This window comes from Aspergillus pseudodeflectus (assembly GCF_044049435.1).
Source record: "Aspergillus pseudodeflectus strain CBS 756.74 chromosome Unknown BJX68scaffold_31, whole genome shotgun sequence".
Lineage (NCBI taxonomy): Eukaryota > Fungi > Ascomycota > Eurotiomycetes > Eurotiales > Aspergillaceae > Aspergillus > Aspergillus pseudodeflectus.
In genome coordinates this window covers 332,721-346,594 of record NW_027263807.1, presented here as the reverse complement: position 1 = coordinate 346,594, position 13,874 = coordinate 332,721, and the positions used below count along the sequence as shown (strand labels likewise).

Here is a 13,874-nt window from a genome sequence, read left to right as displayed (position 1 = left end):
TGCGTACTTTCCTCTACTCTTCCCATCCGATCTTCCTCTGAACACAACACTGCTTGAACTTCATATCATCGCATCAGCGGCTACACATAGCCGCTACCGGCAAAATGTCCGAAACGCCGCGACCGACCTTGAAACTCACCTTCTCGAAGAAAAAGGCGCCTGAACCGCCGCAACCTCAGCCAGCTCCGGCTCCCCCAGCAGATCAACCTCCACCACTGCAACGCAAACTCACCCTGAAAATCGCGCGGAAGCCCACTGAAGAAGCACCACAAGTGAAGCAAGAAAAGCCAAAAAAGCCAAAGATCACCATCAAGAAGAAAAAGAGACCCGCAGATGAAGCCGTCCCGGAGGAGCCTTCCGCTGCGAGCGCAGCACAACCGGCGGCCGGTCCTAAACGACTAAAGCTTAATCCATCCAAGAAGCCCGGACTGCAGTCCATCCGAATCAAGAACAAGGGACTTGTGCCGAACAGACCGGTTGGCGTTGGCTATGACTCGGAAGCATCGGACACCGAAATCGACCCTGCGATCGAAGAACAGTTCATTCTACGCATGCTGCCAGGAGAAGACTGCGAATACCTTCAGCGTGCGATAGCCGAACGTCGATTTGACCGATCCGAATTTTCATTCAAGCCACTTACACGCGAAGGCCGGAGGGCTGTCCTCAAAATAAGGGACAAGCAGTATGCCGCTGCGTTGGTGGATTTGCCATGTATCATTGAAGGCATGAAGAGTTGGGACAGGCGAGGATGGTACAAGTCAGCAGATATCTGCCAGATGCTCCTGGTTCTAGGACCTATTGCTACCGAGGCTGAGGCTATGGATTATCCTCTCCCTGCTGAAGTTCAAACTCTGGACGACAAAACTCTGCAATATCCGCATGGCTTAGCGCCGCCTCTTAGATGGGTCAGAAAACGCCGCTTCCGGGATCGCATCAGCACCCGCACGATTGAGCAGGTCGAGAAAGCAGTCGAAGACTTGATAGCCCAGGATGAGGCGTCCATTGGACCTCCGCGATTCGAGCTGATCGACAAGACAACGTTTGATCGTGCTGAAGGATATGTGCAAAGCGGCGACTACGATGAATACGACGAATATGATGATGAGCAGGATGCGGAAGGAGAAGTTGACGAAGCCATGGAGGAGGTCGACGGCATGTTTGAAGACTTTGAAGACACCCTCGCTGCTGAGATGGAGGCCGCTCTAGCAGCAGGGGCGGATGCTGCAACCCTTGACGTGGTCGAAGAAGCACCTGATATCGGTGTATACCAAGCCGGTACACCGATAGCAACCAAGCCCTCAACACCAGCGGCAGATGCTGGCCCTGACACATCGGGTGACGAAAGCGATGCATCGAACGGAGACGAAAGCACGCCAGAAGATGAACTCGACGATGAACAGCTCGAGCAACAGCGGCAGATACAACAGCACCGTGAGGAGATTGTGGAACTGGAAGCACTCATTCGCTCAGAAACGGTCAAGTGGGAGCAACAGAAGAATCATATCCTCAAGGGCAAGCTTGCGAAGCGTATTCACGAGTTGAAGCAGGATCTCGCTCTCAAGAAGATCTCTATAGGCGAGGGCGACGACGCCGACAGCTAAACCATCACTCTTTACACGAATATTTGTTTTGATACCCATCTGTGTACCTTGATACGATTTATGTCCACAAACCCATTCAGTAATCACCAACAGCGTGTATAATAGTACATTCCATTAAATCACACACAAAATATATCTTTAATCCTCTATCATCCGTCTACCTCCCAACAACCGGGTCCCCCGTCGCCTTTCCCACCACATCTGCCGGATGCAACTCCCTATCCTTCTTCAGCTTCCTCTCCCGCACATCTTCCAACCGCTCCTCCTCGCTGGCCAGAGGCGGCGTCCTCCCAACCCTCTCCCCAAGAATCCTTTTATGCTCCTCCCCTTTTTCATCCAAATTCTCCAACGTAGTCACCCCCTCCCCAAACGCCGGGGCCCCAGGTCCCTGCTCCCTCCCCACAGGTCCCGCATGCGCACCCGCCTGACGCGCCTCATCCTCAATTCTATGCCTCGACTGGCCCTGAACCGCGTTTGCAATCGCACCTTCATTCGGCTGCTGCTCGACGCCGTAGTCTAGGTCAACGTCGCCCTCGCGGCGCATGGCGTTGAGTGAGTCATTGTGTCGCTGGCTTTGGATGCTGGAGTTTGTAGAAGGCTTCGAGCCTGCGCCCCGCGTTATGGAGGAGACGGGGTCTCCGTAGTTTGAGGATTGGGTGCGCTGTTCGCGCTGTTCCTTGGGGTTGTGTGTTACGGGGTTGCTAGATTGGGTGTAGGCGGATTCTTTGGGGGGTTGTGGGGGTTGTTCGGTCGAGGTTGATTGCATCTTGTTGGCTTTTGTATGATATTTTGGTGAAGTAGGTTGGTATCTTGTTTAGTCGAGGGTTTGATTGATTGTTATTCGAATAAGAGTTGTAAAGAATGTTGTTTCCTGAATTGGTTGGTTGTATCTCTACACTTTATATGCTGATGTGGACATGACGTCAAGAGCATGGAATCCTATACTTCAGGTCCCTGGTGCGTGGCGCTGCGGATCAACGTGGGGATCGAGGGGAGTGAAGTCATATTATCTCTTTGCTATCTTGTATCGTATTGCTTGGTCATTCTCATCTGTCATCATGGTATATTTGTTTTGTCTTAGGGTTTGATGACCGCGTCTCTCCCAGAGATACTACCGTGCAATGCATAGCCGATCCGGTCGCTTTCAATACCTACTTATTTTCCTCGAAGAACGCCTTCAAGGCCTCGTTGATTTCGTCCGGTGCCTCGAGCTGCATCCAGTGTCCCGCTGTGCTAACTCTCTCAAAAGTCAGATTGGAAGCAACCTGCCTCATTTGTTCCTCGACCCCCGGTAATTCGAGCCTCGTAGGCTGAGGGCATATCATTAGGACCGGCATTGCAAGCTCCGGGTTGATGGCTCTCTCATCTTCCGCATTGATGTTTTCGACTAACGCGTTATACCACTTGAGGGCTGAGCTGTGACTGTTTCGCAGTATCTGCTGGTGGGTGTCTCGTTCCTAGGGTTGTTAGATTGTTTGTTTTCGTGATTGGTAGGATGTGATTCTTACAGTTTCACTAATATATGGCGCTAATGGGGCTTTCTTATCTTGAACAAGCCAGTCCTCTATCGCGCCTGTCGGGCCGACGTGGTCAATCCAGAGGTCGGGGTCTTCAGGGTAGAATAGAGTGAAGAATGATTCAGACTGCAGAGGTTAGAAACAAACCACATTTGTCACAAACAAGAAAAGCGCAAACCCTACATGCTGATCAAGGACACGACCCGCATCATCCCTGACAAAGAACCCAATATAGCCAAATCTTTCAAACCCTAGAAACTGCTTCGTCATGGAATTGACCATGGCAAGAGCAAAGGCCTGTCCTGGCTTCGAGTAGGGCACATCCAGGAACGAGCACGACAGTAGACGGCTCGGGAAGTAGTCCGCCAGTCGGGAGAGAAGCGTACATCCTGTATCGTGGCCGACGGCGTGTACTTTGTTGATGGACTCATGGTCCAAAAGCTCGATGATTTCAGCAGCCATTTTCTTGCTCTTGTACTCGTTGATATCGGTGGGCTTAGACGTGCCCCCGTACCCTAGTAGATCTGGGGCGAGCACTCCATAACCTTGGCGAGAGAAGAACTGGATCTGGTGACGCCAGTCGTAGCATGATGAAGGAAATCCGTGTAGGAAGAGGAGTGTAGGTAGGGAGGGTGTGGATGGCGGGTGGTAGGCGTAGCTGTAGGTATGTGTTGTTGAAAGGATATGGCGCCGTGCGAGATGGGGAAACGCGATGCTTGCCATTTTGATGAGAATACATCAGTAGTAGGATATAGATGCAATGTGGTCCCGTCGTCATGGCCATTTATGCTTGCTTCCCTTGCTTGTCTTTGCTGGCGCGTGTAAGACGGAGACATTTCGGAGACATTTTGGTGGTGTCGCTGGGCATGCATCGCCTTCAAGAATAAGTCAAAGTGTAGTTGTTTTCACGCTCAGAGATCTTGATCCCTTTGCGACTTTGACATCGTCTTGACAAAGTATCCAGATACATCCCTCCTTGTTGGCCGCTAGTCAGCGATAGGCTTGGAGTGGCTGTCTGACGGGCTGTTGTACCCCAGAGTGGTACTAGAAATAAGCTTAATTTAGCCCAGTATACGCCATTCATAAGCGACCTTTTGTTACTCAGCATCGATGATTTCTGCCAATAAGTTTCTGGCAACATTCGTCATTGAAGGTCTATCTCGGTCGACATCTGTGTTTCATCGAATATGCTGCGCTTGACCTGATCATAGTGGCGTGGTCAAGTCAGATATAGCAATTATTGCTCATAGATTTGTATTATATGCTCCGTCTCCAAATCCTCGTTGTCTGCTCTCGATCGCATTGCGTGACTCGGGTGCGTGTTGCCTCGAAAATTCGACAAGCAGACTATCTTCGTCACTGCTGAGAGATCACATCAACTCAGGTCCACATGGGTTCACAGCAGATCATCACGACTTTCATGTCCTAGTCCGTCCATACTTGATGCGAACGAATTGTTGGCGATCGCCTTTAGATCTGTGGTCTTCGGTTGTATCCAAGGAAGCTTGAAAGTCTGGCAAACTTTGCGGAGATGTACCTTAAATAGCGTCAAACCTGAAGTGTGAGATTTTCTGAGTAGAGGGGAGAAAATAGCAGTCAGGTTGATGGTGTTGCTCCTCGTGTTGAGTTTTGTAGAGGTGAAGGTTGGCAAGGTGAGTTTGTTTTAGAATTGGCTCTCAGATGATACAACATCGTCATTGAACAGCAAACAGCCTCTATGACAACTTCTAAATTCCTGATTCATTCCCAACTTACTCACCTTTAGATATTGGACAGGCAAAAACAAGTTCAGTGATTGATTATAGTCAGTTCTGTGACCTGATACCGACACTCGCATGGATATTCATAGAGCCAAGTACCTGAGAATTCTTGACTCTGTGAAGCTTCCTGGACACTGGGAACTATTTTCTTGATTGCACTCTTGGTCAAGCTTGGTATTGCTGCCTCAAGCTTGGCTCTCGAATTTCGCCATCAGCGACCTGCATACATTGTCATTAACACATGGGGAAAGCGAATGGACTTCCCAGATAGCCGCGGGGACCACGATCGATGAAGATCCAGTGAGCTTTCTTTCTTCATATTCAAATTTTAGTCCTTATTTCATTTAACTCGAATCTCCAAAGCTAATTTTTGTCGAGGGGCCTTTTGCCGTCGTGGGTTTGTTAGTGTGGTTGCCATAGTGCAATCCTGGCACGCCATCCCATTCCTCCATTGCTCACCCCGATACTCTTCCCCAGCAGCCAATCTCATACAAATATCCACAACTGCGTACCCACACTGGACGATATATTAGCGAATTGACCTTGGCCTATTCCGTTTTTTCCAGTATCGCACCTGTTTCTCGGCCGGTAGACGCATAACGCGATATCAATATCATACTGCGTGACAGCTCCGAACTACTAGCATCTGGGTTTAGGATTGCATCAGGATGGCGAGAAACTGGATCAACAAGCCATGAGTCGGCTCCAACATAAAGTTGGGCAGATCCTCTGTGGTCTTGGTCCAGGGTTGAGGTCTCTAACTGCCCGCCAGTCTTTATCTTGTTCCCTTGACTGATACCTTCCTCTACACTATACCATGTCTCAGGCACAGATTGGGATTCATGGGATCGACCTGGTACCCCAGGGGACTGCCTATGGCCTGCTTATTGGTTTAGGCGTTCTTTTCTGCGGTGTCATTCTGATTGCCATCAAGGTCCAGAAGGCTTATTTGTCTGAGGATTCTGCAACCTCGGAGATGTTCATGGTCGCAAATAGATCAGTCGGAACAGGGTTAACAGCATCGGCGGTCTTTTCTTCCTGGATGTGGATCAACGAGACGGTGCTGTCGGCCGCCATGTGCTATAGATACGGATTAGCAGTCCCTTTGGTCAGTCCGTCTTCATACAACACCAGGCCTAGCTAACAGACATAGTGGTGGGGATCCGGTCTCTGCTTTCAGATTGCCCTAATGGCTGCTCTGGGAGTCATGGCCAAGATTCGTGTACCTTACGCGCATACGTCTCTGGAGATCATCAAAATGCGATACGGCACAGTGGGACATTTGGTCTTTATTGTTTTGAACCTGACGAACAATGTCTTCGGCTGTGCTTCAATGATCCTTGTTGGCTCTCAGCTAGTATATGGGATTTCTGGTATGCACTTTGTTGCTGCCACTATTTTGATTCCATTAGGAGGTATGTTACCTTTCTCGACAAGGTCGAAGATAATGCTGATGGGATCTAGTGGTCTTGTACACTGCGGTCGGAGGACTCAAAGCCACCTTCCTAACTGACTTCCTACACACTGCTGTGGCCCTAATCCTCATCATCTTCTTTACGTTGTCGATATTGACCCATGACGCCGTCGGTGGACTAAGCGGCCTCTACGACAAGGTCGTGGCTACAGCCAGCGAGAATTACATCTCCGGTAACTACGAGGGATCATTGCTTACTATGAAATCCAAGGAAGCCATCATTTGGGGGTTGATCTTGAAGTTCGGAAACCTCGCCCTCGTGGTCATGGTGAGTCTTCTATCATAAGCGCTTGGTTCAAAGCTAACAGATGCAGGATACTGCTTTCTGGCAAAAGTCCTTTGCTAGTGAAGTCAACTCTACCGTGCCCGCATACAATCTCGCCGCGGTCGCTGTCTTTGGCATCCCATGGGGCTTAGGAACGGTCATCGGATTGTCAGCTAGGGCGCTCCATCGCACAGCCATCTTCCCTACCTTCCCTGCAGACATTACTGAAGCTGAAGTGGAGGCTGGCCTTGTCATGCCGTACCTTGTCAAGGCCCTGATCGGAGACTCTGGGATTGTCGCATTCTTCGTGCTTCTATTCATGGCCCTTACTAGTACGGTCTCGTCTTCCATGATTGCCGTCAGCAGTATCCTCTCATTCGACCTCTACAAGACATACTTCAACCCCAAGGCCACCGACAAGAAGCTTCTGCACGCAAGCCATATCACCGTCGTCTTCCACGCCATCTTCATCACCGGCATCTCGATCGCCCTCAACTACGGAGGGGCCAACATGACCTGGATTGGCTACTTCCGCCCCATCCTCTCCTGCCCGGGTATCATTCCGCTCGGTCTCACTCTTTTCTGGGACGGACAGACAAAACTAGCAGCGATCCTCTCCCCGGTCCTAGGCTTCTTCACTGGCCTCGCCATCTGGCTCGGCACTGCCCATGCGCTCTACGGTGAAGTCACCATGACAACAACGGGCGCAGGTCTACCAGCGCTCTACGGGGCCATCGGCTCATTCTTTTCGCCCGCCTTATATTCCGTCGTAATCTCTCTCTACAAGCCCTACAAATTCGACTGGCGCGAGTTCCTTCGCATTGAACTCGCCGACGAAGCCCAGCTTCACGCCTCCGACACACCGTCCCTCGCGAGCACGGACACAAAGAACCAACAAGGCACCGAGACACCGAAGTCTGACACAACCGAATCCAACGCCGACCCCGAGCGCACCGCCGCGCAAGCGAACGAGAAATCGGTCTCCGTCTCCACTCGCCTCCGGACTTCCCCAACCCAGCTTTCCCTTGACGACATCCGACATCCCTTCAGCGAGGAAACGCTCAAGGAGCTGAACCGGTGGATGAAGATCGCATGGGCTATCTTTGTCGTCCTCGTCCTTGTCACATTTGTTCTGTGGCCAATGCCGCTGTATCGTGATTATATCTTCACCAAGTCCTTCTTCTCCGGGTGGGTGAGTGTTTCAATCGTGTGGCAGTTTTTCGCATTCTTTGCCGTCGTGATTTATCCGCTTTATGATGGGAGGTATGAGATTGCAAAGGGGGCGAAGGGGATTTGGAAATCGAGCAAGGACCTTTTTGCGAAGAAGAAAGCATAACTGTTTTATCAAGAATGTCTTGGATATAGAAAGGGAAGGGGGAAAAAAAAGCCTCGGTTCTTCTGGATAGATATATTAGTTCGCAGGGTTTACATAAAATAGATAGATACCTTTGTGAGTATATGTGAGTGGCGCGTTTCTCGCACAGCTGCCTTGAATGCCAACGCAGACACCAAAATCTCACCTTAATATGCTTCAATAAAAGTTAACTTGAAATGGACGTAAGCCATGTGAGCGACGAGCCAAATCTCTCGTGTTCGTCAAGAATAAGAAGTCGCCCAGCCTGGTCAGTTGAAGCATGTCATCATGAGATTATCCTGAACCTCGGCATTTCCGTTCTCGATTTCGATCTTCTAATCACAACCTCTTTCTACTAAACTTTCCTCAAGATTTCCACGTGGGATTTGACAAAACATCAAAAGTGGATATACTTCCGATCCTCGTATAAATAAGCCGGTTTATACCCAAAATCTTCTCTTTCACACCCTCAGCATAGAGCCCCATCCAACCTGACCAACCTTCATACACCACCACTTACCAAAAATGTCAACCCTCTTCACCCTCCCCATTCCCAACACAAACGGGACTGGAAACATAACATGCACAACGCCAGGCGCCGATACACCAAGCCTACAAGGCTCCCCTGAAACCGATGTGTCCAAAATCTACATACTAACCTTCACTTCGCCTCCGGACAACCGGCTAACGCCCTCTTTCATCTCGACATTCCTGCTCGCGCTCGATATCCTAGAGCACCGGTACCCAAGGGGTGTCGTCATCTCCACGTCGGGTATTGGCAAGTTTTATAGTAATGGACTTGATTTGGAGGTCGTGGCGCAGACAGAGGGGTTCATGGAGAGATGGCTCTGGGTGCTTTTCCGAAGGCTTATTACGTATTTCTCCCCTTCCTTCCTTTCCCTTCTTTTTTTCCCCTCCCTTTTGGTAGATGTGTGGAGATAAACGAAGAGAGAAAATAGATGATACTGACGACGAGATAGATACCCCATGCCCACAATCGCCCACCTAAACGGGCACGCCTTTGCGGGCGGCTTCATGCTCGCCATGTACCACGACTACCGAATAATGAATCCAAAGCGTGGCTTCCTCTGTCTGAACGAGATCGATCTTGGTGTCCCGCTCCAAGCGCCCATGATGGACATTTTCCGCGCGAAGCTGTCTCCCACGACATTCCGCGATATTGTCCTCGAAGGGCCCCGCGTTGGCGGTACTGACGCTCTGCAAAAGGGGATTGTTGATGGCCTTGGAGGGGCTGAAGAGGTGTTTGGGTTTATTGCGGAGAGGCAGTTGGTTGGGAAGGCGGCTACTGGGATTTACGGGATTATGAAGGAGGAGATGTATAGGACGGTTCTTGGGGGGTTGGATGGGCATAAGCAGAATCTGGAGTGGAGGGAATCTATTGAAGAGGGGAAGGGGGTGTTGGAGAAAGAAGCGGTTAAAAGGGTGGAAGAATGGGAGAAGAACGAGAAGGGGAAGGCGAAGCTTTGAGGGTGGAGATGATTTTGGTTTACTTGGATTTATCATGCCTTTCGGTGGACTCTGCTTCAAGGATTACTTTTCGGATAGTAGCCTTGGATAGTATTAGACGGACAGGAGCTTGTGACACCAGTAATTAGATGGAGTTTGGAATCATGTTTAGTTTGTTTAGTCTAATTCATCTCTCAACACACCTCTCAGATCATAATCCGATCGTCTATATGCTAATATCAAGGTCCGATTCAATATGCAATGCAACGCAACAACCAGGCCATGCCAAACCATCCCCCGCTATTCTTCCTTCAGGATTCTTGTGAGCACCAGACCCAACTCCTCCGAATCAATCACTCCCAACCCAATTAACCCACTGACATCCACACCCGCCAGTCCCCCCATCATACCCGCCCTCATTCCCTCCCTCTTCATTCCCGGAGTCCGGACTCGTGAGATTGAAGATCCCCGGTGCAGGATTGATGAGTTCCCCATTAACAGCCCGGTCCTCAATCTGGAATTTCTTCTCGGTCCCGTTGACATGCGTATCCTCTTCCATTCCGTAGCAATAGACCATTTTCCGCGTCGTCTGCCCGCCGTGTCGGTCAATTGTGATTGTCACGGGGTACGGGAAGGAGCCGGGGCGGGTAAAGTCTGTTGCGGACGATACGGCGGCTGAGGTTTCGCTGGAGTCGGAGTCTGAATCGGAGTCAGAGGTAGAATTCGCCGCGGCTCGATTGAAGAGCGATTTGCCGGTCTTCTCCCCCTTCGTCCAGATCTGTACGAGGAAGCGTGTCTGAGACCAAGTACACCGCACGCGAGCGTCCTCTCTCGTCGAGCCCCCGTCCGTGTCGTTTGCGACATTGTCCTTCCTCCCTGTGAGCGGGGTATGAGAGGCGAGGAAGATGGACTTGTCAAAGTACGTGTAGAACCCGTAGTGCTCGTTGTCCTTGTCACGGTTATAGAGGCGGACGGGCTGCGATGAGGGGTGCGGGTAGAGGACTGCGGCGGCCGCGGAGCCGTCAGAATCTGTTGCTGGTGAGGGGATTAGGGAGCCGACGTCGGGGAAAGGGTCGGCTTGCGTGTCGGTGTCGTTGCTTGAGCTAGTCGAGTTGTTGCGCTGGCGCTTGGTGAATTGGGAGGAGAGGTGCTCGGTTGTTAGGAGGGTGATGTAGAATGGTGTCTCCTCGCCTGCGTAGGGTTCCGAGTTCCCGTCTGTGGTTCGGCCAAGAAAGGTCTGGTCGGCACTTGACGGTGGTGAGGGGCTAGGGTTAAAGAGCTGGTTTGCGCTCCGTGCGAGCATCTGCGGGTGTAAAGACCGCGATGCGATTGCCGTGCTGTGATCGTAGCTCCCATTCTGGAAGCGAATCTCGACACGGAAGTTAGGCTGGTTCGCAGCATAGGGCTCGTTAGCGGCCTGTTGCTCCTTCGGGAGCGCACAGCTCCACATGGACGAGGGATTGATGCATCCCGATTCCTGCTCGCGGGCTTCGGGGCCGGCGATGGTCGAGATTCCTGTTGGCATTGGCGGGTAGCCGGTCAGGTTTAACCATTGGGATTCCACGGGCGTGTTGTCACCTTTTCGCGTTAGGAAGATTGCGAGGAGGACGGCGCCAATGACGATTGAGAGGAAGAGTAGGCAGATGAGGAGCCACCAGCGTTTCTTCAACTTGCGCTTGTCTTTGCCTTTATTACCTTCGCTGTTCTTCTTGCGGCCTAGGCATGATTTGCCAGTGAGGAGGGCTTTTACTCGTGCCAACCCGCCAGCTTTTGTGGTCTTTGTGGTGGTTGTCTCTTCCCTTGTGTATTCCATCTGTCGGCTCTCCATTCTCTGTCGTTCGGTCACGAGGTGTGCTGTATCTTCGTTCGTGAACAGGGCACCGGATCCCATGCGACGACTCCCTGTCCTCCCTCCATCAGTCACGGACTGCGTCCTGGTTGCTTGCGAAGTCCGTACAGGCCTTGGACTAGCCGGTAATCCGACATTCTCGCGCGGTGTATAGGCCGGCGCCGGTCCAGCAGGCATATTGGTAAGTCGTATCCCGCCGCTTTCTTGCAGACTTTCCGGAGACCGTGGGTACGGTGAAGGTGGCTGTGCACCATAACTTGGAGGCGGGATCTGGTCGACAGAGGGCATTGCGATGGGAGGTGGAGGTGCACGAGCGGCTGGTACGGGTGCGGGTGTAGGTGCTCCGGGCATGATTGGAGCGGCACGAGACAAGGGCGCCGGTTCTGGTAGTGGTACTGGCGCTGGTGCTTCAAAGGGATTAGTGTTTTCAGGAGCTGGAGGTGCTGCAGGCGCAGCAGGTGCAGGCGGTTGAAAATAGATATTCGGAGCCGGCTGAGCAGCCGGAGCCTGGATATGGATATTCGCTGGCGGCGGAGCGGGTGCGCTCTCGATATGGATATTCGCAGGAGGATAAGCTGCGGGCGGTTGGGGTTGTGGAGTTGTATCCGCAGGAGCAGGCGTAGGCGTAGGAGCAGATGAGGGAACTTCCCTCGATGCTTGCAGAAACGGATTTGTGGACTGGCCTTCGTTCTGCGGCGCTGGCGAGTCAATCGCCATAGAACGACTCTCAGACACAAGGCCAGGCGAGCCGATCTTCGAGGTCAGGGTTCTAGAAATCCTTTCGTTAAGTGCTGCCCTTGAGCTTTTGAATGATGACCTTCTCAGCTCCCTGGACATACGCACGCTCGCATCATCCGACGGACTCGAGTTTATTGACGTGATTCCTGATTTCGGCGAGTCAAGATCACCGGATCGAGATCGGGGCATGTCGTCGACATCGATATCGATGAGAAGCTCCCTGCTGTCCCCGTGTGTACTCTGTAACGTTGGACTAGTAGTAGCGACGGCGGCCGCGGCGGGTATCTTGTCCTTCGGGGTAATCGAGCAGACGTGGTTGATGCATTCAAAGTAAGGTGTTCTGCTGAAGAGTTCGTGTGCGCACGCTTGGTAGTACTCCGCCGCCGCGCCCTCGATTCGCTGTCCTGAGAACATCATCGAGGCGACTCCTCTGTCCTTGATATCTTTGTCCTTGGGGCTAATGCCGCTACCCGGTGCATGCTCCTCGATACTCCAATCGAAGTCGGCGAATGGGTTGGCACTGTTCGCATTATGCCAGCTGGAAAGCCTGCGAGCAGCTTCTGTTGCTTCTGGTGTATCGGGGGAGAAGTACGATCTCTCCTTTTCCTCCCACCATTCATCGTTGCTACTCAAGCCAGCTGAGTGCGTTGCGATGGCGGGAAGAGGGGGTCTGGTTTCCGTCGTAGGCGTCATACGACTGAGTAGTGTGCTCGTGCGACTGAGCAGAGGGGATAAAATGTAATTCCACCACCCAGTCGAAGCGCGTGCATTCAGTGTCGTGTTGATAGTCAGTCTGTCAGAAGGCCGGCTGAGAATCTTTTCATTCGAGTGAGACCGGGAACGCCCTGCCGGCAGGGCGTTGTCCTCATAGATTTCTTTCTCATTCAACGCACCGGTGGAGAATGAACGTCGTTTTCGAACCGAGTCAATGCGCGACTCGGAGATCTTACCCTCGGTCCCAGTAGAATACAGCGCGGGAAGGGCTGGGACCGGGGGTACATTGGATTGAACATATCCAAGGTACGGCGAGGGCTGGGAATAGACGCTCGATGTTGCTCGGGGTCGAGTGTGTTCTGGGCTTAGGTGCAGCCAGAAGCTGTCTTCTTTCGCGGGGGTAACCATTATAGAAGGGGTGAGCGGAGTCTGCAGTGTACCTGCACTGTCAAGCTCCTTTGATCTTTCGTCTTGGAATTCGGGCGAGTCGAAGGGGACCGAGTAGCCGATGACAATCGGACGGTCTGTTGGCGAGACTCCGTCGTCTCTGCTTCGTTTCTTGGGGCTATTGGGGAGCGGATCAAGCAGCGAGGCTCTCTTTTTGCGTGATGTGGACTCTGAAGAGTCATCTGGTAGTCTCTGGAACCCTCGCATCTCGCCCTTCTTCAGAATCCCCTTGACCTTCTGTGCAGTCCTCTCGTCCTCCCGCACCCTCGACAGCACCTTGAGATCATTCAAGTCCACAAACGCACCCGTCCCCTCATTCCTCGGCTGAGATATCGAATTGGGGATATCCAGATTCAACCCCACGGGCCGCTCCAGGTTCTTTCGCGCCGTAAACGAGCTCAAACTGCTTGTGCTGCTTCCTCCTCGTTCCTCGGCAGTATACGAGACCTCGCGCTCAACCTCTCGACTCCGTCCAGAAGGAACGGCCTTGTGTACGGGGGCATTCCGCGTCGACATCTTAACGAGGAACTCGAACGGCCGATTCCGTTCCATCTCTCGTTCCTCCGAAGACGACGAGGTAGGGCTCGCGATTTCCTCTGTGATGGGCGACGAGAACGGAAACTTGGGGACTGTCGGGATCGTCAGCTGTGCCCGCTGTCTCTCTGAGCTGGAGCCGGGCGGCGGCATC

The 13,874-nt window shown here is 52.2% G+C and overlaps 7 protein-coding genes across 7 annotated transcripts; 4 read left to right on the top strand and 3 right to left on the bottom strand.

Moving 5' to 3' along the window:
- The first annotated feature begins 26 nt into the window (after positions 1 to 26).
- BJX68DRAFT_240607 (transcription initiation factor TFIID subunit 7 family protein) lies at positions 27 to 1,749 on the top strand. The gene has a single exon (XM_071040703.1). The coding sequence runs from the start codon at positions 105 to 107 to the stop codon at positions 1,599 to 1,601; it is 1,497 nt and encodes a 498-aa protein (XP_070897418.1). The 5' UTR covers positions 27 to 104; the 3' UTR covers positions 1,602 to 1,749.
- Positions 1,750 to 1,758: 9 nt separating this feature from the next.
- On the bottom strand, positions 1,759 to 2,367 carry BJX68DRAFT_268540 (uncharacterized protein; the record flags this gene model as incomplete). The annotated part of the gene is made up of 1 exon (XM_071046115.1): positions 1,759 to 2,367. The coding sequence occupies one exon, from the start codon at positions 2,365 to 2,367 to the stop codon at positions 1,759 to 1,761; it is 609 nt and encodes a 202-aa protein (XP_070897417.1).
- Positions 2,368 to 2,583: 216 nt separating this feature from the next.
- Positions 2,584 to 3,866, bottom strand: BJX68DRAFT_240606 (alpha/beta fold hydrolase). The gene is made up of 3 exons (XM_071040702.1): positions 3,302 to 3,866; positions 3,110 to 3,244; positions 2,584 to 3,058 (listed from the first exon to the last, which is right to left on the bottom strand). Exons 1-3 carry the CDS (start codon positions 3,839 to 3,841, stop codon positions 2,753 to 2,755), a joined length of 981 nt encoding a protein of 326 aa, XP_070897416.1. The 5' UTR covers positions 3,842 to 3,866; the 3' UTR covers positions 2,584 to 2,752.
- Positions 3,867 to 5,695: 1,829 nt separating this feature from the next.
- Positions 5,696 to 8,061, top strand: BJX68DRAFT_277034 (sodium:solute symporter family protein; the record flags this gene model as incomplete). Its single annotated transcript, XM_071048258.1, has 4 exons — positions 5,696 to 5,986; positions 6,032 to 6,293; positions 6,343 to 6,620; positions 6,667 to 8,061. 4 exons carry the CDS (start codon positions 5,696 to 5,698, stop codon positions 7,951 to 7,953), a joined length of 2,118 nt encoding a protein of 705 aa, XP_070897415.1. The 3' UTR covers positions 7,954 to 8,061.
- A 224-nt stretch (positions 8,062 to 8,285) lies between these two features.
- On the top strand, positions 8,286 to 8,944 carry BJX68DRAFT_122907 (uncharacterized protein). Its single transcript, XM_071036154.1, has one exon. The coding sequence runs from the start codon at positions 8,497 to 8,499 to the stop codon at positions 8,911 to 8,913; it is 417 nt and encodes a 138-aa protein (XP_070897414.1). The 5' UTR covers positions 8,286 to 8,496; the 3' UTR covers positions 8,914 to 8,944.
- BJX68DRAFT_240602 (ClpP/crotonase-like domain-containing protein) lies at positions 8,824 to 9,817 on the top strand. The gene has a single exon (XM_071040701.1). The coding sequence runs from the start codon at positions 8,959 to 8,961 to the stop codon at positions 9,457 to 9,459; it is 501 nt and encodes a 166-aa protein (XP_070897413.1). The 5' UTR covers positions 8,824 to 8,958; the 3' UTR covers positions 9,460 to 9,817.
- BJX68DRAFT_256371 (uncharacterized protein) lies at positions 9,788 to 13,873 on the bottom strand (the record flags this gene model as incomplete). Its single annotated transcript, XM_071043174.1, has 4 exons — positions 9,788 to 11,298; positions 11,338 to 12,065; positions 12,105 to 12,904; positions 12,947 to 13,873. The coding sequence occupies 4 exons, from the start codon at positions 13,871 to 13,873 to the stop codon at positions 9,788 to 9,790; spliced, it is 3,966 nt and encodes a 1,321-aa protein (XP_070897412.1).
- Between the last annotated feature and the right edge of the window lies 1 nt (position 13,874).